Source organism: Peromyscus eremicus, chromosome 16_21 (genome assembly GCF_949786415.1).
Source record: "Peromyscus eremicus chromosome 16_21, PerEre_H2_v1, whole genome shotgun sequence".
NCBI classification, from domain to species: Eukaryota; Metazoa; Chordata; class Mammalia; order Rodentia; family Cricetidae; genus Peromyscus; species Peromyscus eremicus.
Genome location: NC_081432.1, coordinates 53871763 through 53897065, shown reverse-complemented (window position 1 = coordinate 53897065; position 25303 = coordinate 53871763). Strand labels below are relative to the sequence as shown.

The 25303-nt window shown below is 36.4% G+C and overlaps 1 protein-coding gene across 1 annotated transcript in view; it reads right to left on the bottom strand.

The window, feature by feature from the left end:
• Crisp1 (cysteine rich secretory protein 1) overlaps positions 1-25033 on the bottom strand; it is a 30432-nt gene extending 5399 nt beyond the window's left edge. Inside the window, exons 1-7 of the mRNA XM_059281666.1 lie at positions 24801-25033; positions 16936-17012; positions 13387-13521; positions 10575-10665; positions 8625-8773; positions 4090-4187; positions 2221-2309 (exon numbers count right to left, since the gene is read on the bottom strand). Coding sequence (XP_059137649.1) covers positions 2221-2309; positions 4090-4187; positions 8625-8773; positions 10575-10665; positions 13387-13521; positions 16936-17010 — 637 coding nt within the window. The 5' untranslated portion in view covers positions 17011-17012; positions 24801-25033. The remainder of the gene's footprint in view (positions 1-2220; positions 2310-4089; positions 4188-8624; positions 8774-10574; positions 10666-13386; positions 13522-16935; positions 17013-24800) is intronic.
• Between the last annotated feature and the right edge of the window lie 270 nt (positions 25034-25303).

Genomic DNA, 25303 nt, shown 5'->3' with positions numbered 1-25303 from the left:
TTTCAAAAGCTATCTCTTGCCCTTCTTTATTTATTCTTTCAGCAATTCTCTTTTCAGCTCCATAGCCTATTTTTAATTGAGCCATTTGTTTACTTGACTCTTGATTTTTGTTTTTTGTTTTTTTCTTTCTTTCTTCCTTTTTTTTGCATTCTTTGTATATTCTGGGTAGTCAAGCTCTATCCGATGTACAGATGACAAAGATTCTCTCTTACTTTGTGAGTTTCCTGTTCATTGGGTTGATTCTGTGAGGTGGCTGTGGTGACAACTCCATGATGTAGACCACTCCATTGTAGCCTTTGCTGTACAGAAACTACTCAGTTCTCTCAACATTTGTCAATTGTTGACCTTATTTCATGAGTGAAGGGTCTTAGTCACAGTATTTTCTCACACCTACATCTTGGAGGGTATTGTCTACCCTCCAAGTGTTTTAGATCTCACCTTGATGTATTTGATCCATTTGGAGTTTTTTTTTTTTTGTGTGTAGGGTGATAGATGTGAATCTAATTTCATTATTTTACATATGAGCATCCAATTTTCCTAGCACTGTTTGTTGGAAATGCTGTCTTTTCTCTATGCATCTATGCATTTTTGGCATCTATGTCCAATCTTTTTTTCATGACTGAAACACTGAGTGAATAATATATAGAAAGAAATAATCTCTTTCTATGATAAAGCCACTTACAATGAGCCGGTAGCTAACATCATGGTGAATATCAAAGCTGGATGATTTCTCTCTAAGATGTGGAAGAACACAGGGATGTTCTCTGTTGTGATTTTTTATCGAACACAGTAGCAGAAATCCTAGCTGAAGCTGTGAAGCAAGATAATCAATGAATGGCTTTTCTAAACTGGAAAAATAGGTAGCCAAATTGCCATGGTCAGAAGATGACATGGTCTCATACATAGAAAAGGACAGGGAGACTGCCAAAATTAAGAAAAAATAAATTAGTTCAAGTTGGTTGCAGTACATCAAAGCAACGTTTAAAATATGGAGCATTGGTGTATGCAATAGCAGTATGTGAAAAAGAAATTAAGAAAACAATTTCATTCATAATACACATAAAATTACACAGCAATTAATTCATTCAAAGTAGTGGCATCTCTAATATGAAAATTATAAATCATTGTAGATGGTGCACCAATACAGGAACATAATCCATGCCATTGTACTGGAAGAATCAGTATTTATAAAATGTCATTCTTAGGGTCCCACTACTAGACAAAGAACTATAGACAGCTAAGAACTGCTCAGAAAAGGGGAATTAGTCTCTCCCGGGGATGAGATGTTTTACTGAGTGTTCAGTGAAGAGTGGTCAGCCTTGAAAACACACAAACTACAGAAATGGACTTGAGGTTGTATTTTTATATTTGTGGACGTATTTAGCAATAATAGTCCAAGAAAAGAGGTTATCACCTTGAGAGTGGAAAGACATGCTGATCAGTGGGTGTAAAGTAGCATCTAGATAGAATTGAGAGTAGCAAGTGTTTTATTAGTGTTTATACATAATAATAATGTACTGCATACTTTTAAAAAGTGGAATTTTGAACACTGTTCCAAAATTACAAATGTTTGAAAAAAAAACAGATATGATTACGCTGATCTCAAAGCTATATAATATTTACCTGTCAGAATATAACCTTAACTTTCACATATACAACTTTTATGTGTTAATTGGAAAAAAATCAGAATTTACTTAAGTATGGAAGGACACATTTTTATGGAACCCTGTATCAGATAGCTCCTGAGCTAGTGAAGAAGAATAAAGATCAGACTAGAAAAAAAATCCACACTGATATGTGTTCAGCCAAGTTGAGGGCAGCAAGCATTTTATAGAGACTAGTAAACTGAAAGCAATACGTCTAATTTGTGGTCAACAATAAGGTATCCCAGAAATTGTCTAGTGACAGCAGTCACATTAATATTTTACCTATACTGACTCTAATTCATAATTTTAAACTTTTGGATGGGAACCTGAGTTTCATACCTAGATATTCTCATTTCTCCTTCCAATAGTGAAGTCAAAGAGTTGTGCTTACCCTGGGTATGAAGGGAAGGGAAACAGAACTAATGTAGATATATCATGTGGTACTATTGAGATGAAAACTGTAGAAATGTAGAACATGGATTAATGCTTATCCTAAAGGATATGTGGTCTTCATATCATTATGATTAATATGCCAACTTTAAGCAACACAAATTAAACAACAAAAACAACTCACTGCATAGTCCGTCTTCACAGTGTTGTGGACAGTCTCCACATGGTGAGCCCTGCTTATAAGGCTTATTGAGTGAGTCAGGATTATTTCCCCTTTAAAAAAGAAAAAGAAGTGGAGGTATAATGAAAACTGTCACTGGAAAATATTTATAAACTTATCTTCACTGTTAACAGATAATTCAAAAGATAAATCCTTTAAGCATGTTTGTAAACAAACAGTATTTACAATAGATACGTGATCTAGATTCATGGATGAGTATTGTCTTGGCACTCAACCACCAACAATTCCGTTTAAGTACACTTCTAGTCATTGCTGCCTGTCTCTGAACAGTCATGTGCTAACAGGACTCTGGACATATGTACAATCAAGTCCTGAAAGTGGGGCCTTGTGGTGCCTTTTCTTTTTTTATAATCTTCACAATAACTTGGGAAAGTGTTATGGAAAAATGTACAGTTCTTATTAGTGCTAAAAAAAATAGTGCACAATTCATTTGCATTGGATCTTTTTTTTAATCTCATTTTACACCAATGATGAAAAGCATGATACTTGTTATTGGTCTTGCAGGTGCACTATCGATATAAATCACAAACGCACTAAACACAGATAAAACCAAAGGAGGGATTGGATGTGGGAAAGAGTATAGAAGAAAATCCATAGTTGTGGAATATTTGAAATTCCAGAAACTACAAAAACTTCTTGCTTATTAATATCTAAATGTTGTTTAGATAATATGCAGTTCTTAATTAGTGCCACTTTTATATCAAGACATGATGACAACAGGTGGTCACTTAAGTAAGTGTTGTAGAAGTACTTTATAATCTTTGAATATACCATGGTACAGTAAGCCCTATTTAAGCCCACATTTTAAGACTCATGCTCAAGGACGTACTAGGTATCCTACTGTTCTGTCCACATACACACTCTGCTTAGATACCACAGTGTTAACTTAGATAATACATACAGATAAAAGAAACATGAGGAGCTGTCATCAATTGTTATCAGTAAAAGTCATTTCAAACTAGTAATCAGAGTCAAATATCCTAGGTGACTGCCCATACTTGAAGAACCTCCTTCTCCTATTGTTTTTCCCTAGAGTCACAGAAGTAGACCTTCATAGTCATCTTTACCTTACTGGACCCTTCTGCATAACTGCATTTGATAAAACAAGGATGTACATCTGCTCCTCACTGAAGTAACGGGGTTGTATGTTCTAGAATTTGTGACTAGTACCTGTGATGGCAGCATTTAGAATATGTAAATTTAACTTATTTTAAAAGATAATTTATTTTAGTTTTGTGTTTGTATGTGCATGTATGTGTGTGTATAATGTTTGTGTGTATGTGATGTATGCATGCAATGTTTTTTGTTTGTTTATCTGTATGTACAGATGTGTGTAGTTGTCAGTAGAGGCCTGAAGAGGGCACAGCCTGCCCTGAAGCTAGATTAGGGGCAGTCCTGAGACTTCAGTTCTTGGGTGCTGCATGAGTAGCAAGCTCTCTTAATCCCTGAGCCATTTCTCCAGTGCCCTGTAAATTTCATTTCTAAGGAAAATACATAGGTCAACATTGGGACCAGAAAGTGGAGCATAGGGATCTGCGCGCCTCTAAATATCCTTTCTTTGCTAAGACAGTTCAAATCCACTCCCTGTGGCATAACTCTCCAGTGAATACTGATAAATTGCCTAAACGTTTATATCTCTTAATAAGCTTATTTAGTAAAAACATGATGAAAAACGAATGATTGTGGGTATATTTTGCTAACAACCTAACAGAGAAAAAATCCCAGAATATTTATTTATAATGTTTGAAACATTAGACAAGATTTTTAGGAAGTTAATATATTTAGAAAGAATAATGAACAGGTATTACATACTCATGACAATAGTGACACACATAGAGATATATAGCTGCCTTGTGTCTGCGACATGATGCAACATCACAGCCAATGAGGTAAGAAACCGCCCAGACCATCTGCAAAGATAAGAGATGACTTTATGCTTGGTGGTGGTGGTGCATGTCTTTATTCCCAGCACTCAGGAGTCAGGGGCAGGCAGATCTCTGTGAGTTTGAGGCCATCTTGGTCTATAGAGCTAGTTCCAGGACAGCTAGGGCTGTTACACAGAGAAACCTGTCTCAAAAAACCAAACAAACAAACAAACAAACAAACAAAACCTAGATGACTTTATTCTGGATTTGCATGCTCACAAAATGACTACAATATCAGCACTATAATTGTGATTAAATGGAAACATGCAGGGGGTAGAGCGATAGCTCAGTGCTTATAAGAACTTGCTGCTTTTCTGAAAGATTTAGTTTTGATTCCTGCATCCACCTGGACTGCCCTCAGCCACCTCTAAATCCAGATCCAGAGTATCCAAGGCCCTCTTCTTAACTCTGTGGGCACGCTTTGACTGCATGTGTGCACAAATACACACACACATACAGGAACATAAAAATAAAAAATAATCTTCAGTTTGCATTCAGCATGGCCTGCTCAGAAGGCACACAGATGAAAACCTGCTCAGAAGGACACAGATGAAAAACTCATGTGTTTAGCTCATCTTACTGGAATGAGAAACCTGTTATATTAATCCCACCAAAAACAAAGAGTAACCTGATCCATTCTGCTTATTCTCTTCATGTCAAACCTATGTGGTGAATAAGATAGTAGGATAAAAATAGTTTGTATAAGACTCAAACCAAGGAAGATGTTTCCTTACTGGTCAGACATAGGGTAATACTTAAATGACTTTCAGTGCAAGTGAGCCAAGTTTAAACTCCATCTCTGTACTTCTAAATTTGTTAAGGTTTTGTTCTTTGTTTGTTTTGCAGTTTCTTGGTGAGAGTTTCATTTTCTCATCCGTAAGATGGATATAATAATGCCAGCTTCTACATGCATGTGTATGGTGAGGGTTAAATAATAAAATGTTTAAGAGGCTGGAGGAGGAAGTGAAGGTGTGTGCAATGGAGCCCATTGTCTTTGTGACCTCTGCAGGAATCTGGCTAGAGTTTCTCTCAGCCTGCACTGGACTCTTTGCTACTGTTTCCTGATTATTATTATTTTTAATCATAGTAGTTTTCTCTGACTGACTCTGTAAAGTATGACTTTCTCTTCACAGATGGAAGCTCTCCTGGGTGTCAGTCTCCCTCCACATCAATCTTAGTATCTCTGATGAGGGAGGATATGCTTTCACTCAATCCGGGGCTCCGCCTACTATGCAAACATCAGATGATGCCTCTTGATGTTTGCAAGTTTCTCCTCTCATTGTTTTTCACAAATGTGCATTTGCCTTATGAAATTTTGTTGAACTCAGAATGTTATAGAATATACACTTAGAAAAATTGTAATGAAAATACATTAGAATATCTGTTTTGTCATTTTCACATTATATATTGATTACTAGTAGAGCAGTGGTTGTAATTCTTCCATTTATTCATTTTATACATATCCAAGAAAAAGCACAAATAATGTGAAAGAAATAAATTATTTTATTAAATAATTCTATGACCACACTAACGCATTCACATGGTTCTACAGATAATGATAGTATTTTCCCCCTAAAATTTAAGAAAATAAGGACCAATTTTTTGCTTTTTAAAATCATTTACTTTTTGAGATTATATAATTGCATCATTTCCCTCTTTCTCTTCCTTTCTCCAAACCTTCTTAGGTAGCCTTCCTGCTTCTTTTCAGATTCGTGACCTCTCTTTTCATTAATTGCTATTCTTACATGTATATGACTTTTTTCTACATTTCCTAGAAACTTGGCAAATTGGAGAAGTCATTCTTATGAATTCATTTGGCATGCCGTTGAATTCTTTTGACAAATGAAAAAAGGATTATTGAAGTTGACAGAATAAGTTGCTGCACAAGACTGAGAGAACTGAACATTTATGATAGAAGAAAAGGATTGAGTTGGCTTTTGTGTAAATGGATTATAAGGCTGGGTTTGATGCCATAATGTTTTCAACTGGTTTTCTTTCTTAGGTTCCTATTCTGTTGATGTCCTCTCATCCTTTGGCATCATAAATCACATGATTCAGTTGTTAAATATGAAGGCATCTTGGGTTCTTGGCACACATCATTAGTGTTCAACAGTATTGAATTTGAAAGAAAATATTATTTGCTGATGTTTGTTTAATAATTCTGCATAGACATCAATGACTGCTTATTTTGTGTTTTATTTTGGGGAACTTTAAATGTCAATATTAACTAGGATTTAATTTATGTAACTTATGAAACTTACCAATGGATACTCCCGAGTCTTCTTCTTTGTGGACAATAACTATTTTCTAATGTTTTCCATTTCAAATATTTAAATATTCTCTGTCTTCTAGTGTACATTCTTTTACTTTACATTTAGAGATTCAAGTTTGTTCCTCAAAATTAACTTAGTCTTTCCATGGCAGACAAATGATTATTTAAATTTTTTTAATTAAATGAAGTCAGTCCTTGTCTACTGTCCTTTACTGATTCCTCTGCATTTAAAATAAATGTAGATTTTATAATAGTTAAAGTCTTTACTCATATGTTATCACTTTGTTTCTGTTCTGAATATCTTCCATATTCCTATTAATCACTCTCTAGTTTTCTGTAAGACTAAGAATGAATGAATAAAAAGAAAATCAAGTTAAGAAAATTATTCTGTTTAGAAGAAATAATAATAATAATAATAATAATAATAATAATAATAATAAACTACCTAGATTCTTCGGCAAAGAGCCTTAAATATTTTAAGGTGAGATTTGCAGCACATTATTAAAAAATTTAGAGAAAATCTTATGTGGTTTGAAAATAGATATTGTTCCCCACAGTGTCAGGTGTTAAACATTTTGACCATTGGATAGCTGTACTTGGGAAGAAGTAGGAATGTAGATCTATGAAAAAAATGTTCAACATATTTAGCTGTTAGAGAAATTCAATCGACATTTTAATAAGATGCTACATCACTGTCACTGCTGTCAGAATGACTGACCTTCAGGAAAATTAACAGGACAAAAATTGATAATGTGGGAAGAGAAGACTCTTACATGGTGCTGGTGGAAACATAAACTGAGCCTTCCCTGTGGAAATCAGTATGTAGTTACCTAAAGTATTTGAAGTAGATCTTCCATAGGAACCTGTTCTATCTTTTCTGGGTGTATATATGAAGAAATCAAGGTTAGCATGAAACACAGTCATGTGTACACTTGGCTTTACTATGGTACCTTTTGCCATAGCCAAGTCATCACAGGTACCTGTTGACAGATGAATGTGTTAGATAGATATAAAAGAGAGTTTTGTTCAGCCGTAAAAAACAATAAAGTATGCCATTTTTAGGAAAATAGAGAGAGCTATGGATCTTGATATTGAATGAACCAAGACAGTCTCATGAAGTCAAGTATCCCTCATATATGAAGTCCATAGGTTAAAAAAGACAGAACAATAGAGGGACTGTTAGGATGATGAAATTAAGAAAGGTGGAGAAAAAAGAAATGGTAAATACAGGGAGGGAGTACGGTCAGAGCATGTATTGCATGTATGCAAATGGAAACATAAAATTTATTTTGTACAATTAGTATACACTAATAAAATAACTAAGTGGGGAGCCAGGTGGTGGTAGTGCACACCCTTAATCCCAGCACTTGGGAGGCAGAGGCAGGTGGATCTTGCTGAGTTCAAGACTAGCCTGGTCTACAGAGTTAGTTCCAGGACAGCACAAAGAAAACCTGTCTCCAAAGACCAAACCAAACCAATCCAAACAACAACAAAGAAAACAAACCAAAGAGCTAAGCTAAGTGGGCTAGGAAATGGCTCAGTTGACAAAACATTTGCCCTTTCCATGTGAAGATCAGAGTTTCTCTCTCCAGAACCCATCTAGACTCCAGTATGTGTGTCATCCATTTGTAATTCTAAACATTTTTATGTAACCCATAAAAAAAAAACAAAGAGAAAACCTGTTTGCTGAAAACACCATATATGAGCTCCATGTCCATATAAACTCTAACCCCACTTCAAATCCCTCCATGAATCCCTCATTCCTTCTCTGTTAATAATGATTGTAACATATTCTTTGATAATCATTATCATTACATATAGATTTGTACACATTGATTTGTACACATTGAATATTCAACCTACTGAGTTCATTTAGCTTCGCTCATATATAAATGTGGTCAGGTATGACACTGTCTTTTTCTCAGTAGCCAGTGACCACCTGCTCCTCTCATTTAAGAAATAGGACCAATGGAATTTCCCCTATCTGAATTAGCACATTAAGTGGTGTTATCATTGTCCTGGTTACACTCAGGCAACTGTATTGTTGGGACTTCATGGGTCATTTTCCTTAGCCTAAGAGGAGAACCAGTAATTATCTTTGACCCGTACATAAATCCAGTCATGTGTGTACCTGGAAGGATATAGATTACCTGAGTGTAATGGTCTGTTTCGAAGTCATCATCTGAGGATGGCCATTCTCCATATGTGAAGTGTTTGGATTCATTGTACCATATTTCAATTATCTTTGTCCAGGAGTAGGGGTAATGTTCCAAATGAATATTTTCTCCACAAAATGTATCTGAAAACAAAGGAAAATTACTTTATATTATTCTTTTTCTTCCTTTTTTTGGAGATGGGGTTTCTCTGTGTAGCTCTGGTTGTCCCAGAGTGAACTGACAGAGATCCACCTGCCTCTGTCTCCTGAGTGCTGAGATTAAAGGCATGCACCACCACACACAGCTAATAATATTCTTTAAAAAATAAAACACAGATGTTCTCCTCATTTTCTTTCACAAATGCTAAATGATCATCTAGGCATCAATTTATAATAGGTAATATAGTTGTTTCTCTGCTGAAAAATCTAATCTTCCTTCTTGTTGAATGAGCATGTGGTGCTCAGGAGAAATTGGCAAGGACAGATGATGAGATAGCTTTGAAATGATAACTCTCTCTCTCTCTCTCTCTCTCTCTCTCTCTCTCTCTCTCTCTCTCTCTCTCTCTCTCCTCCTGTCTCTGTTCTCTCTCTTGGCTTGTTTGAGATGGGGATTCTCTATGTAGCAATCCTGATTGTCATTGAACTCTTTTGTAGACCAGGCTGGCCTCAAACTCACAGAGATCAGATTGCCTCTGCCTCCCAAGTGCTGGGATTAGAGGCATGTACTACCAGTACCTGGGGACTACAGATACCTCAATCTCTGCCTCTTGTCAGGTAAAGGAGGGTGACAAAAATCTGCAAGAGCACTTAGAAGCTGTAACTGAATTCTGGAATTGAAAGCAGTTACAAAGAGGGCACACATTCTCAAAAGATGATGGATCCATTTGTCATGCATTCTCTAGGTGGGTTACAGTACTGAGAAATAAACTGCCTTTCTCTAGAATATAAAGATCCCCCATTGCTAATACACTGCTCAACATCTTGGCATAAGAGTCTCGATAATCTATAGACATAAAGTTGTATTTGTAATTTTTAAAATTAGTTTGGAAGGAAGCATTGCTTAAAGTGTTACCTAATTCCGTAGGATGCACTAAAAATTGTATAGTAATTATTTAAATTATTTCACAAAACCAAGCTCACTTTTGAGCATCCAAAAACTGTTCATCTGGGTGGTTCTACAGTTGCTTATAACCCAGTTCTTAGCTGTGTTAGTGTCCTGAGGCTGAGGAAACCCCCACTCTGATGTTGTGGACAAGTGAGATAACTTTGAATGGAAACCTCCTAGGTACATAGATGCACTCAATCCTTTAATAATGCTGGTCACGATTACTTACTCCTCTTGATCAGAACATAGACTCCCAAACCAAGAATCCCCAAATTTTAAAAATTAAAAACAACGATACAGTATATCAGGCTATAGTCTGTCACCAAGTATAGATGTCAGTACAGACTGAGTCTGTTGACTTACTATTGTCAAGTTGCTTGCATCTATGAGTTTTTGAGATGTATTTATTCATTTAAACTTTTGTTTGTTTGCTTAAAGGTAGTTTGTATCTAACATGTACCACAAAGTCGTGTATTGGAGACTTGTTCTCTGGATGCTTATAGTTCTGTGAGGTTACAGAAGCTTTGAGAAATGAAGCCTACCTGGCAGAGTTGGGTCTTTGAAGGCACTCATGTAAAGAGTATACTTCCTACCTAAATTCTTTCTCTCTCTATCATGCTTTTTTTCTAACTGAGGTGAGCAGCTTTCTCTAATATAACATCCATCATGTTATTTGTCCTCAGTACAGTCCCAAATTTGTTCTAACTAAAAACCATGTGCTGAACATTTGGAAGTCATGAAATAAAAACAAACCTCCTCACTGTAAGTATTTTCTTCAGGTGTTTCCTAGTGTTGGAAAGGCTGTTTAATACAAGTCATGCCATATTGACACATACATACTGTTAAGTCTCCTTTCTAGTGGGTCACTGTGTGACGTGTCACAGTATCTTGCCTGGATTCTAGCATTTCCTGCAGCAGCTGAACTCCAGCTCTATGAGGTAAGAAAGAAAATAAGTCCAGAAACAAAATGAAGTTAGCATTCACAAACTAAGATTCTTGCTGCTTGTAAAAAAAAAAAAAAAAAAAAAAACATGATTTGTGACATCTTTTCTTGGGGAAACTGAACTTCTACAAATTCCATTTTTCTTAAACATTCTAGTAGGATCAAAAAGGAGATAAATGTGCAATTCCTTTTACATTCCTGGGAAATTATAAATTCACAATCAAGTCATAATCAGACCATGGCTTATTTCTTGGAATGTAACTAAATAATTTCAAGAAAGCAGGTAAACCTTAGAAAGCTATCCCAATAATTTGTCAGCTGCTTTGCCATTATCTAGTTAGTTTGTGTCAAGATGAGTCACCTGTCAAGAGGAAATCTTACCTGAGGAATTGTCTCCATCATATTGGCCTGTGAGCATGTCATTCGGGAGCCTTTCTTGATTAATGACTGATGACCCTTAATACACGGCCCTGGGTGGCATGAGAAAGCAGGCTGGGTAGGCCAGTAAGAGGCGTTCTTCCATGGCCTCTGCTTCAGTCCCTGCCCTGACTTTCCTCAATGATGTATTGTGATCCAGAGTTGTAGGCCAGATAAACCCTTTCCTCCACAAGTTCCTTTTGGTCAGTGTTTATCACAGCAACAGAGAAGCAAATAAGAACAACCTTAGGCATGTCATTTTTGCTTATTGAGTCTCCGTTGTTGTGTAGATGATGTCTAAATCATGCCGAAAGCTTTATTCAACAGACTTCGTGAGATGATGTTTGCAACAAACTTGTGATATTGTGAGTCTCACAGCAATTGAAAAGGGGCAGTAATATTTTCTCTGTATGTGAGATAAGAGGGAGTAGAGGGCTTTAAAAGCTTTTAAGGATCACACAATAGAGAACTTGAATCTATTTATCCAGTGTTCTCTGAACTCTTCATGTGGGTGGGGTAAGGGTAGTATGTGCTGAGTTGAAGCATTTTATTATATACAGCTCGGAAACAGCTGGGTGGGAGTATCTGTGACATCCTGAAAATCCCCCAACCCGCGTCTTCACAGTCTGCTCACACCACATGTGACACATTGTCAACTACAATTACGGCGTGTATTCATTTTAATCAAAGACTTTTGGATAACTTCTCTAAAAATGTAATGGCAATTTCTTCTACTTCTGTGTTTTGAGTTTGTTGTGATGGGCAAATTTTTAGAATACACAAAGTCCATGGGACTTAATAACAAGGTAGAGAGAAAGCATTATTGCCATCGCTCTTTTGAATGGAAGTCAATCTGTGTCAAGGTTAGGAAGAAATAATTACTGTGTGTGTATACTGCCATCTAGTGGTTTTTTCAGAGAATTACGCTCTGGGTTGACTAAAGATTTAAAGCATGATTATGGTTTTGCATACTTCAAGTAAGAAAGATAATTTTTTAAAATTTTTTTTATTTTTTTATTTTTTGATAATTTTTATATCTGTGTATAACTAAGGAACTTGAGAAGAACAAAAATAACTTTCTGTCTGCAGTAAGAGTTCTCAATCCAGAGGCAGCCTTAGCTGTACTTGTTTGCTCATTTGGTAGAAAGGAGTTTGGATAATATAACTTAAGATAATTAAGATCAGGGTCCCTGGGGATGTCCCTATTGCATTAAGGAATTGGAATAAAATAGATTATATTATTGAGGCTCTTTAAAATGTAGACAATTGTACTAGGGAATTAAATATATTAAATTGATTTTGGGAATTATAAGAATCACTTTTCTGGAGCGCACTATGTATCCTAGGTTCGATTTGAACTCACAATGATCTTCTTGTCTCTTCCTGGGAATCTACTCGAATGCTGTGATTCCAGGTATAAACCATCATGATTGGCTGAAGAACATTTGTTAACAGTAACACCAACGTGGATACCTGTGACAACTGATGCTTTTTACGTTCTGTTTCTCAAATAATATTGTTGATTTTTGGAGGTGGTCCAGAAATAAATTTTCAAAGACCACATTTCCCTTTTTCTCTTATTGCTTCCTTTCATCATTTACAAGAGGATACTGTCAATTAGGAGCATCTTCTAAGGCAGTGGTTCTCACCCTTCCTAATGCTGTGACACTTTAATACTGTTCTTTGTGTTGTGGTGACCCCCAACATAAAATTATTTTGTTACTACTGCATTTTTGCTACTGTGATGAATCATGATGTAAATATCTGGTATGGATGATATCTGATGTACTTCCCACAGGTTGGGAACTGATTTTCCAGGGCCTTCACTATATCTGAACTTCATTACTCTTGACTATCCTGGGCCCATGGAAGGTGGCTAAGGTCCCTAAATTAGTCTTGTGATAAAACCCACCAGATTTGCATTGAAAAGGCCAGGTCCTAAATTTCCATGGAATTCAGTGGATTCACTACTAGATTTTTTCCCAATATTTGTTTATCTCGGGGTGGGGGTTTCCTCAACTAGCTTTGAATTTAGACATCCTGATTCTCAAATAAATGTCACATGTCAGAAGACACCTGAGGGTACAGCTGGGCTGAGTCAGAACTGTGGCTTTACCATGTATGAAGCATTACTCTGGGAAAGTTATTTACATCAGCTTGGATTCAATTAAATCATAGATTTGTTGTGATGAGTAAACATCCAGCATAATCATGGTTCACAGGACTAAATAACAAGGTGGGGAGCACCATCAGTGTCCCTGCCATGGAGGTGCTGACGTTCTTTGGACTTACCATCTTCAGCATGTTCTTGGCTGGCGGAGAAACTTTTCTCCTGAAAGCATTGTGTGCATTGACAATTTCTTCTTGTGGGTCGGTTTGTGATTCTGTGACCAGCTTATTATAGAGGGCTCTGTGTCGCCTGGAGTGCTATCAGAAAATTATTAATTAATAGTATGTCTTCCAAGTGGCACTTTTCTCACATGAAGTATATTACATATAGATCTATAGGTAATGTGAAATTAGAACTTACAATGAATAAACAATAATGTTTGGCTTTCAGGAACTATTAATATTTTTAAGGATTTCTAAATTCTAGTCTTGAAAACAGTACATCAATTATGTTGTTTTTAGAGATTTTTCAAATGTATGATCCACACTTAGAGTGAAGTAGAAGTTCTTGTTATGGGTCGTGGTTTGACATCATCTGTCCACTTACTATCTGCCTTAGTTCGTTCTCCACACAGCAACTGAAAGCAGTACCTTTACTTCCCAGATAAACCACGTGCACTTCAGTCCTTGTCAAAGTGTGCATGTGTGCAAGAATTCAAATTAAGAGTGGGTATTGAGAGTGTGACTAAGTGTTCTTTTCAACTTCCAGCTCTCTATCTTTCTTTGTTTATATGTAAAATCACCAACGTCTGCAAGTACATGAAGTACATGCATTGAAAAGCATACGTGGAATTCAAACTCAGCTTGCAGTTTAATAATACAATACTCCTTTTTAAAAATGAAACTGTCCCATTTTATTTTGTAACTAATTAAGAAAGAAAAAAATATTTTCCAAAATAGTCTATGTCACGATTTGTTTTCATAAAGGGTATCTTATTACACGTGTGGTTTATAATACACATACTTCAGAAGTTTTTTTTTATCAGTTATCAAAAATAACATTGTATAATTTGAATGGTGTATGTTTCTTTCTGGGATACCACAGGAATTTTGAGATCAATTTAGGAGTGGTCAGAATCCAGAATGCGCCTTGGCCAAACAGATGTCATTTGGTCAAGAGAAGGCATTTCTGTGCAGTCCAGATCTATACAGACACTGCCTCCTTTCTCAGGAGCATGCTCAGAGGACGTGTTCTTCTATCATTGCAGTCAGCTCTGGTCTGTACCGAAGAAAAGTTTGGAGACTCCCAGGAATCCACAGACTCCTTTCAAGGACTCCTTATTCCCTTGATCATTTTATTTTAGTGAAACATATAACATTTGCCTCTTTTAGTTCATCTCCAGACATTTCCAACTTCTATAAGAAAAACAACAAAGCATTGTCGTTTTCTCCTGATATTTTGTTTTACTTACTTCTATGAAAATTGATCCTCTACGGTATTTTAAATGTAATTGGCCTCCCTAAGTCCATAGCTAGTGGCACTATTAGGAGTTGTGGTGTGGCTTTGTTGGAGTAGGTATGGTATTGTTGGAGGAAGTGTGCCACTGTAGGAGTGGGCTTTGAGGTCTCCTATGCTCAAGTTATGCCCAGTGACACAGTTCACTTATTGTTGCCTGAAGATCAAGATGTGGAACTCTCCAGCACCATGTCTTCCTGCATGTCACCATGTCCCACCAGAATAATAACAGACTAAACCTCTGAAACTGTAAAGCCACCTCAGTCAAATGTTTTCCTTCATAAGAGTTGCTGTGGGATGATCTGTATGCTGTGAATGTGTTGCTCTGATTGGTTGGTAAATTAAATGCTGATTGGCCAGTAGCCAGGCAGAAAGTGTAGGTGGGATACACAAACAAGGAGAATTCTGGGGAGAGGAAGGCTGAGTCAGGAGATGCCAGCCCTAATGTAATGGCACACAGTTAAAGCCATGGAACATGTGGTGACATACAGATTAACATAAATGGGTTAGTTTAAGTGTAAAAGCTAGTCAGTGGCAGGCCTGAGCTAATGGCCAAGCAGTTTTACTTAATATAAGCCTCTGCGGTGATTATTTTATAAAAGGCTGTGGGACTGTGGGTGAGAGATTTGTCCTGACCACAGGCCAGGCAGGACACAGAAAAACTTCAGCTATACTGTGGTCATGGTGTCTCTTCACAGCAATAGAAACCCTAACTAAGATAGCCTCCTGAAGCAAATTTATCCTGTTTCCTCAGATTTCTTTAATTAATTCAGGGGTCTATATTACCCATGTATCTTCCTGAAAACCTCTAAAGTCTTAGGTGCTTGAGAATTGTGCTTTGGATCTTATCAGGTCATATGGATACTTTCTTGCCACTGTGTTCCAGATCCAGGTGATGTATCCTACACTGCCAGATCACAAAAGCAAACACGGTTTTCTGACTATGCATCTTTCTTTGTTTCTTTGTAACATAGACTTTGCTTTGTGCTACCTCTGATTTAGATGGTGAGATATCCTTCCACAGAGGGAGAGGGAAATGTGCAGAGAATGAGAGGGAAGAAGGAAGAAGCCTTTGAAGCTCAGCGTTCAGCTTTCTAGAGGGTCATTGGGTCATGGACATCATGTAGGAAGTGACATCATACTAATATCATTCCACTACTCCAGTAGCTGAAGATGATATTCTTTCAACAATAATATTAAGTGATTTTTTCCACTTTTAACATCTCCCTGTGTCTCACGTGTCTCTCCCTGTGTCGCACGCGCAAGCATATGAGTGCACATTCTAGTTCTAAAATAAAAACTACTAATTTCAACTCATCATAATTAGATAAAGTAAATAAAGGTAAATATTGTTTTTCTTGTGTTATTTTGATTGCTAAAGATGACTTGTATATCATTCACTGATTACAAACTGTAAGACTGTTTCACTTCTTATACCACTGAGGATTTTGTTTTTGTTCTGTGGTTATTGAAGTAATCATTAATTTATATCATTTTTCATTACCATCATTGTCATCCTTTTGTGGTTCTGTGGATTAAATTCTGGACTTCACAAATACAGGCAAGTGTTTTTATCACTGAGCTATATCACTAGTACAAAGGTTTTATTTTTATAAACAATCAGATCCAGGCATCATATTCTGTGGATGAGTCTCTTACACATCTTCGTAGTTGTACCTTTCTATTTCATATTTAATTTTGATGTGTAACATTTTCAGAATCACAAATAATATATCTCCATGGAAGACATGGTGAGTTGGGAGGAAGCATGACAATAACAGTGTTTCTTGGTTTATTTTCTTCCATTCAGTCATGAAAACATGGGTAAATTGTAAAATAGTTCTTGTCTATGCTTTCAATATTTCCCTCCCTCCATTGCTCTTTTTCTTTCTCTCTTTCTTTGCTGACTGCCTGTCTTTATTCTTTTTTTTTCTTGTTATTATTTAGAAAAAGAATGTAGACTTGGGCCCAAGGAGTTAAGGTGAAAGTCTAACTTTAATCCCCTATCATCTAACTTTGACATTTCACTTAGTTCTGTTTTTCAGTTCAATCCTTGCACTATTAAGAACAGGACATTTTTTTTAGCTGCATTATTATGTGAAGTAGATGAGAAACTGATACAACCTTCTCATAAGCACACATGACACTATTACATCAAAGGATTGTTTGGTATCCTTATCTAAAACATAGTTCTGAAACACATAATCTCCACATACTCTGACAGCCAGAACAGGAACAAAGACAGTAGCAGCAGCAGCAACAGCAAATAACAAGAAGTATTTCACCGCCATTCCTGGAAAGACAAGTAACAGAAGTTTAGATGAGTCTTAAGGTGTAGAACAGTATTTTCTAAGAAACCTTGATCCACTCTTACATTGCTTGCTTTTTCTTTTTTTTCTTTCTTTCTTTTTTTGTAAAGTGAGACCTGAGAATAAAACTTAATATCATATCTTAGCTAAAGGGACTCAGAAAATAATACAACTGGTTCAAATGATATGCACTCAAAAATTGTAAATTTCTTGACTCCCAGAGTCTGAATATGCCCAACTGTGTATGTTCATAGGAAATTATGGTTGTAGATGGAATTTAAGTTGCTAACCAATAGACTGAAGCTAAAGGAGATTATCGCATGTTACCTTCATTGGATTAAATTAATCCCAGGGGTGCTTAATTGTAAAAGAAAACAAGTCAAGAGACAACTTCAGTCACATAGCACAAGATGAGTCCATCAGCCATACCTTTTTTGGCAGACTACACAGAAGGGAGGTGATCCTGCTCCTATTAATGTATGTGTGTAATTTAAAGATATTCTGTATAGTTCTGTTGCCTTTATAAGGATAATTGTCTTTGTGTCTTAAATCAGTACTAATGGATATCTACTCTTATTTGATACAGCCAGTTAATTATAAGATATTAATGAATATATGCTTTTTAAAGTGTGGTGGCCCTTTTTTTCTAACAACCTATTAAGTATATTTCTGAAAATATACTAGTTATCTTTTACAGAGGTTTCTATTTTTGAAAACTTAAACACTCTTTGAAGAATTAAAGGGTAAAGAGGATCATTCTTGCTTACTTCCACAGCCATGTGGCTGTTCAGTCATTGCTCTCAGATGTCCCATGTCCACTGAAAGCATGCCTAATGTGAGGGATGCTTTATAAATCCAAATGTCTAACCTTGTTCTGCCTTTTTCATCAACTCCACTCCCTTCATCTCCATTTTCTCCAGTGTTTAACACATCCTCACAATCAATCACGTACAATAGTTATCACACATAAGAAGAGCTGGGGGTCCATAAGACAAAAGGAGGGCCAGTAGCAGTCAGCTCAGAGGATAGCTCAGACCAGGCCAGTAACAGAGCTTGTAAGAAGAGGAACAACATCCAGGCCAGTCATTTTATTATCTTATAGTCCTACCCAGCTCTGCCCCAAACAGCTGCTTCTTATCTATATAGTACCATTGGTCAATGAAGCATGACAACACTGTCTTGAACTCTTTACATCTTTACTGTTTCATGCTCACTCTCATTCTCACTCTAGCTCTGGTTCTTTCTCCTTTTCTTTTTCTTTCTTTCTTTCTTTCTTTCTTTCTTTCTTTCTTTCTTTCTTTCTTTCTTTTTTTTTTTTTTTGTTTCCCCTTTCCCATGCCCAGTCCTGTTACTGTTACATCCCCCAAAGCCTAAAAACAGACTTGGTTTCTGATATCAAATACCTATCTTTCTCTCCTCCTTTTAGTTTGTTATTAACCCAACCCCCATTTTTTACTTTCCTTTTATTATTCTTATTCCCATGTATGCCCCTTTGCTTTGCTTCCCATCTGACAATGTGACACTAATGACTAGTCTCACCATGACTGCCCACCTATTCTTCTTTGCTTTTCTACTCATGCCTACAATAACTAACCTGATAGTATACACAAGAGCCCTTTATTCCTTAAATCAATCAATACTTAACAAGTATCTGTTTCATAGTTATCTGCTAGTCTATTATCAGAAGGTACTAATATCTAGCTAGTAACTGTTGCTGTGCTCAGCCCGCAGAGACAGACTGGAGATAGAACCTGGTGTCTAGAATACTAGTTGAAAAGATAAAAAAACAACACGACAACTTTACTACAACCAAGGTCTACTGAAAACTGCAAATACATCCACTCAGCTAAGAGGAGCAGCCTGAATCAAAAGAAACAACCAAAATCCTTAACTGACATCTAACCCAGATGGGCATATTCTAGCACAGAATGCTACAATCTGCTAACTTGTCATTTAACCCAAATGTGAAGGCATATCATATTCTATAAATGGTCTTTAATTAATAATGAGATAGTGTTGGAAAACATATATTTTCACATAAAGATTAACTGAAACACGCATGTTTAGATGCAAAGATAACTGTCACAAATGAATGAAAAAAATCATTGTTTTAGGCAACACAATAAGGGATTGAACACTATGGGATAAGCCTGTGTTTAGTATTTGTGAAAAAACAGACATAAACCACAAAAACACTTATCCTGAACTCTGGAAAGTAACCATGGGACAACTAGTTTCTGATAGGTTATGGTTACTTTACTACATTTGAATCATACCAAAAACTTTGATTTAGCAAGGATTAGGGTAACTGGACAGAAGGAAGGAAATTTGCTAAGAAGGAAATCTTAAAATCTTAAAATCTGCTTTAGCTTTGGGGGCTGCGGATAGATAGAATATGTCCATTCATACTAATGTTCCTTAGAAAATGGAAAGTACAAAGAAAGTAGTGGATCACCTTAGATTGCTTAAAGTTCATCTAGCGCTTGGAACGACCAAGTTCAAACAGGAAGATACTGTTTATTATGCAAACATCAGGAATGAATTAAGGATTTTAGGATGAAAATGAAATCCATGTAATCATGAGACAATTGCTGTTAGTCCAGGTATGAGTATATGGGATTACAGTCTGTGATCTCTTGAGTTGTGCTTGTATACACAACTCAAAATCAGGAGTCCAAGGATGGAGTGAAGGAATGGAAAGAAGCAGACAAAAGCTTGAGGTTTCTGCAGGAAGCAAAGCCTGGCATTAGCAAGGATGCTGGCCTAAAGAAATTAGAGAGCACGACTCAGAAGCTGAATGAGGCTTTGAGCAGGAAATGTTTCCAGATTAGAGGCCTTTGTGCCTCCAGTCTGAGCCTTGTTCCCTGGATCACTGGGACACAATGCACCCCAGGGACCAGCCATGGCTGAGCATCCAGGGTATGTTGCATGATTTTCCATTGACCACAGGCTGAAAATCTCAAAATAAAGTTAACCTTTTATCTGCGATGCCAACTAGTTGTCTGGACTCAGTTAAAACAGAGACAAAGGAGAACAAACTCATCATTTCCTTTTGAACACAATTATTTTACCCAAACCATGCAATTTTCAGTCGATACTTTTAAAAAGAATAGATAATAATGCTCCAAACTTGAGAAACTGACTGTATAACTTATTATCCTAACTTTAAACTTGGAAAGACGAGCCATAAACAAAAAGTTAATATCTAGTGGGAGGAAAGATCAAGGATGTGGGAAAAGGTTGATAAGGATCAAGCAGTGCCTTGTGGCAAGGCTTTGGGAACACTTTCTCAGCCAGGAATTGTTAGACCACAACTTCTCATAATCAACTTAAATGAAGAACAGGCTCTTCCTTGCCTTGACTCAACCGGTAAGAACGGACTGTACCAGAAGCCTACTTTCCACATTTGATCTTCTTTGCCTGGGCAAATATGTTAACCCTTACATTCAGCAGACTACAGGAAAACAGTCAAATCTCAGGGGCCCAGCTTGATCACTTTGTACATATGTGTACACCCATATTACCTCTACAACAATCAATACACACACCGAGTCTTTCCCATACCCATGTAGGTTCCTCCTCATGCTCCATTATGTCTACAGCCCCTAAAGAAAACAGCATCTTGATTTTTATGGCTGTGAGTTGTGTTCATCAATACTTAACCTCCCTACAGCTGGTATATGTAATTTCAGTGCTACCTTCTCTACTAACTACTATGCCTAGATGAATCATTCATGGTGCATATGAGGAAGTTTATGTTTGTTAATAGCTATGTAGCAGTTTATAATGTATCTATCATATAATGTATCCATTTTATCATTCATAGATACTTTAATTTTTTTTGTTAGAATTTTAGAAATAGATTTGTGAACATTTTATATCCATATATCTTTTGGTATAAACTATTTATATATTCCCTTTTTTGGGGGGTGTACTGTATACCCTAGAGTGGAAATATTGGGGTTTATAAATATTTTGTTTTCCTCTAGTAGATTTTAACAAATGATTTTCCAGAGTAAAAATTCTTCTTCTTCTTCTTCTTCTCCTTCTTCTTCTTCTTCTTCTTCTTCTTCTTCTTCTTCTTCTTCTTCTTCTTCTTCTTCTTCTTCTTTTAGTAAATACATGCTTTTTAAAAGGCAATTCATGTCTTTGTCCTCACCGACTATTTGTTCTTGCTTCTTTAAAACATTGTTATCTTTTATGTTTGTACATAATGTTGTGTCATTACTATTTTAACATATTTGTCCCATCACTAATAATACTGAGTACATTTTAATGTTTTTATCAGACACCAGATACCATCTTTGTTATAGTCTTTGCTCAATGTTTTGTCTGTTGTTATAATTACTTTTCTTAATGTTTTGTGTGAATTATCTATAGTTTTGATAAGTTTGCAAAAATAGATCAGAGGGGTTTTTTTAGTAGTTTGTGGTTTATTCTTGTTCTCCTTTTTCTAATTTTATTAGTTCTCTGAGGATTTCATACAAGATATTTCAATCATATTTACCTCCTTCCTCAACTTCCCAGATTCACACATTCTCTTCCCTAACTACCCAACTCTGTGCCCTGTTTTTTTTGTTTGTTTTTTTGTTTGTTTGTTTGGTTTTTGTCTATTTGTATTCTAACCTCATAAAGTACTATTTGTGTTGCCATATCCTCTTGGATATGGGGTCTTCCACGAAGGTGTATCAACCCACCAGGGATCACATCCTTAAGGAAAACTGCCTCTCCCTTTTCCAGCAGCAGTCATTTGCCAACAGCTCAACAATGGCTTGGACTATGTGCTCACTTTCCTTCTCCATGCTGGGATTTTTTCTGGCTCGAACTTGCTGCTAATACCTAGGTCTTATGCACTGTATGGGCACACAGATACCCCAGTTTGTGGCATGTTTTCATCTTGACTCAACGTTAGAGAGTCCAAGCTTGTTTTCCCTGCAAGGCTGAACAATAGATGTTTTGGTTAAAGTCCAGGTTACCAGGTATCTTACACCTCATGGCCTCATTACAGGATGTTTTGCCATAAGGCGTGGTTACCAGATGTCTTGAGTACTAAGGAGGTGTTTACACTTGCCTATACTTTGTACCTTGAATTGTTACGTTCTTGAAAGGGGGAGGTCTTTTAGACCTCCTTGCTTTGGGTATATGAAAGCTATGAGTAATAAACTCAGGCGTCTGTGGTATTGACCCAGAGCCCTCCCAAAGCTGTTCCATGTCTCTATCTTTTTTGTTTTTATTTTTTTCATCTCTTTATATTTCATAGCTATCATTTCTAAATTCCACACATTCCCTACTTCAGAACCATTCAACAGGTCAAGCAGGACTCAACAGTGGATTCTGTCACAATCATTGTAAGTTCATATCTATAATTGCCCTGCTGTATCCAGAAAACAATATTCTTGTATTCACCTAATACCCTTAGTTCTTATGATTATTTCACCCTCTTCTCCAGTGATCTCTAAACCTTAGGAGGGCATGTGGCTAAATGCCCCATTTTAAGTTGTATAGTTTATTTAACAAAAGTTTTTAAAACATGTGTCTGGTTTTATTTTCACTTACCATAGCTAATGCTGTGCTTGTGTGTCTCTGTGTACATGCATGTTCGATAATTGCTGGTTATCTGAATAGACAAATCATGAAAGTACTTTTCTTCTGAAGATTGAGCCAAACTTGATAAAATATTGAAGAATAGCAAAGCTTGAAAATTCATACTTCTAGTTATTAAAATTTATTAAAATACTGAGGCATGGAGAGGATTGGTGACATGAGTTTAGAAAGAAATGATCAAGGGAATATTAGAGGATACAAAAATAAATTTACAGATATTATCATCTGATTTATAACAAAGCCCAAAATTAAATTGAATAAGGAAAAAATCACTGGAGTATATAATACAAAATAAGGAATTTGAATTCCATCTCACGTGTTAAACAAAAATTATGTTTTATGTGCCATATATTTAAAAGTGAATACTGCATGACTTATTATAGATTACTTTTGTTTGACATAAATCCAAACTTATTTTGGTATATGAGTATCCAGTCGTAACTTTTAAAATGAATTATTGTCTTACTGCTTTTCCTTTTTTAATTTTTGCATTAGATAGATTTCATTATATTCTGTACTAAAGATCACTGGAAAAATGTACTTGCACTCACATACACTGGGATATATACTGAAGGTAATACTTTACAAAACAAGAGCCCAGGAGAACGGCGCACAGAACAGGAGACATAAGTAGAACAGAGGAAAATCACGAGGGGACTGAGGAAGGAGGAAGGACACCAGAGGAGAGACACTGCTGAGAAAGGGTGGAGGCAAGTGCATCACACAGTGGTGTCATTTCATAGAATACCAGATCCCACATGAAGACACTGAAGACTTGAGGAAAGTTCAGAGACTGGCAACCAAAAGAGCCGCCGAGAGGAGTGTGAACAGTGAAAAACAGCCCTCCTCCCCTGAGCCCACAATTTCTTCTGTAGGTCCCTTTATCATCCACACAATGCCTAGGGAGTTCCCAAGGTAAACTGCAGATAGAAAAGAAATGCTGGACTATCGGTTGGAGTGTTATGCTCTTTTGCTCACTGGTTGTTTTGACAGCAGCTTCAAACAGATTCAGATGAAGTAAAAGGTGTCCAGACTCCACTAATCCATAGTTGGATGCTTTACACTGCTGGTGGGAATGCAAACTAGTCCAGTCTCTGTGGAAGTCAGTCGAGAAGGGTCTCAAAAATCTAACAAGAGTTTTACCATATGACACAACTGTACCACTTCTAAGTATTTACACCCCCCCAAACTCCAAGTTAACACATCACAGAGACACATGCAAAACAGTGTTTATTGCAGCGTTATTCACAACAGCTGTATTATGGAATCAACTTTAATGTCTAACAACAGAGTAATATTTAAAAATATGATGTCTTCTATCTGCACACATATAGAAAGAAAAGTTTATAATAAATCTTTTTTATTCATAAAGATGAACGTAGTCATTTCTTTCACATGGATTCAATGGATTTCAATAGATTCAACTGGAGATAATCATTTTAAGTGAGTTAAGACAATCCCATAAGACAAATGTCACGCCTTTAATCCCAGCACTTGGGAAGCATAGCCAGGCGGATCTCTGTGAGTTCGAGGCCAGCCTGGGCTACCAAGTGAGTCCCAGGAAAGGCACAAAGCTACACAGAGAAACCCTGTCTCAAAAAACCAAAAAAAAAAAAAGTCACATATTTTCTCTCACTTGTGATGCTTTGATTTAATATAAATATAAAATCATATAGGGATATATGACACATAGGTAGGAATAAAATGCCTATTGTGACAAAAGAGACTAATTGAAGGAGAAAAGAGAGAGAAGGGGAACGGAATGGAGGTGTGAGGGGAATATATTCAACATACTATATGTGTGTGTGTGTGTGTGTGTGTGTGTGTGTGTGTGTGTGTGTGTGCAAAACTTAAAACTTAAGTAAAGATGTCCAAATTGGCACTATCAGATTTTAATAACTTACAGTAATTGGTCCCATGTGACAAGTCATTCTTCTAATCTCTTCCTCCAATAGTTCATGAGAATGAACTCATCAAGTAACATTATCTTGTAAAGAATGTATTGATCATAAATACTCTTAGAATTGTGGAAATGGTGGGTCTTGCTTTTAGATCACATCAGCCTTAGTAGACTTTGCATGTGGTCTATTTTATAACAGTGCTGCTGAATTGCTACATACACATTTCCTTTACAATTAAATGGACTAAAAATATGACGTATAACTTACCCACGTCCACAAGGCTCTTAAAACCGTGTGCTGCTAAGAACCAGGTCTCTCTCTGGATTGTATACAAAGGCTTGAGCTGATACTTCACAAAGATCTGCTCAATGAGGCAGTTGGTAAGAGCGGAAGGAATTCAGCAGATCAAGGAACAGCAAGCACAAGTACTTTATGAATACAGCATGTTCAGAGCAAATTAGATTAAATCTGTAGATTTACAAATCATGATTATGGCTATGTTTCTATAATATGCAGTAACCTAGATAACATTACCAAGCTATTTTGCCAGTGTTAAGTTCTTATACTGAGAACAATTTGTAAAACTTAGCTACAGGACTTGGTAGAATCAAAGACGAATAGCAAGATTCCTGAACGGTTCAGTAGTGGTAATGAAAATGAAAGTACTTTGTCCGTTTTATTTAATTCTCTAACTCAAAATTTATTTATACAGGTTCCAAAGCTACACAGTGAAACCCTGTTTCAAAAAAAAACAAAACAAAAATTATTTA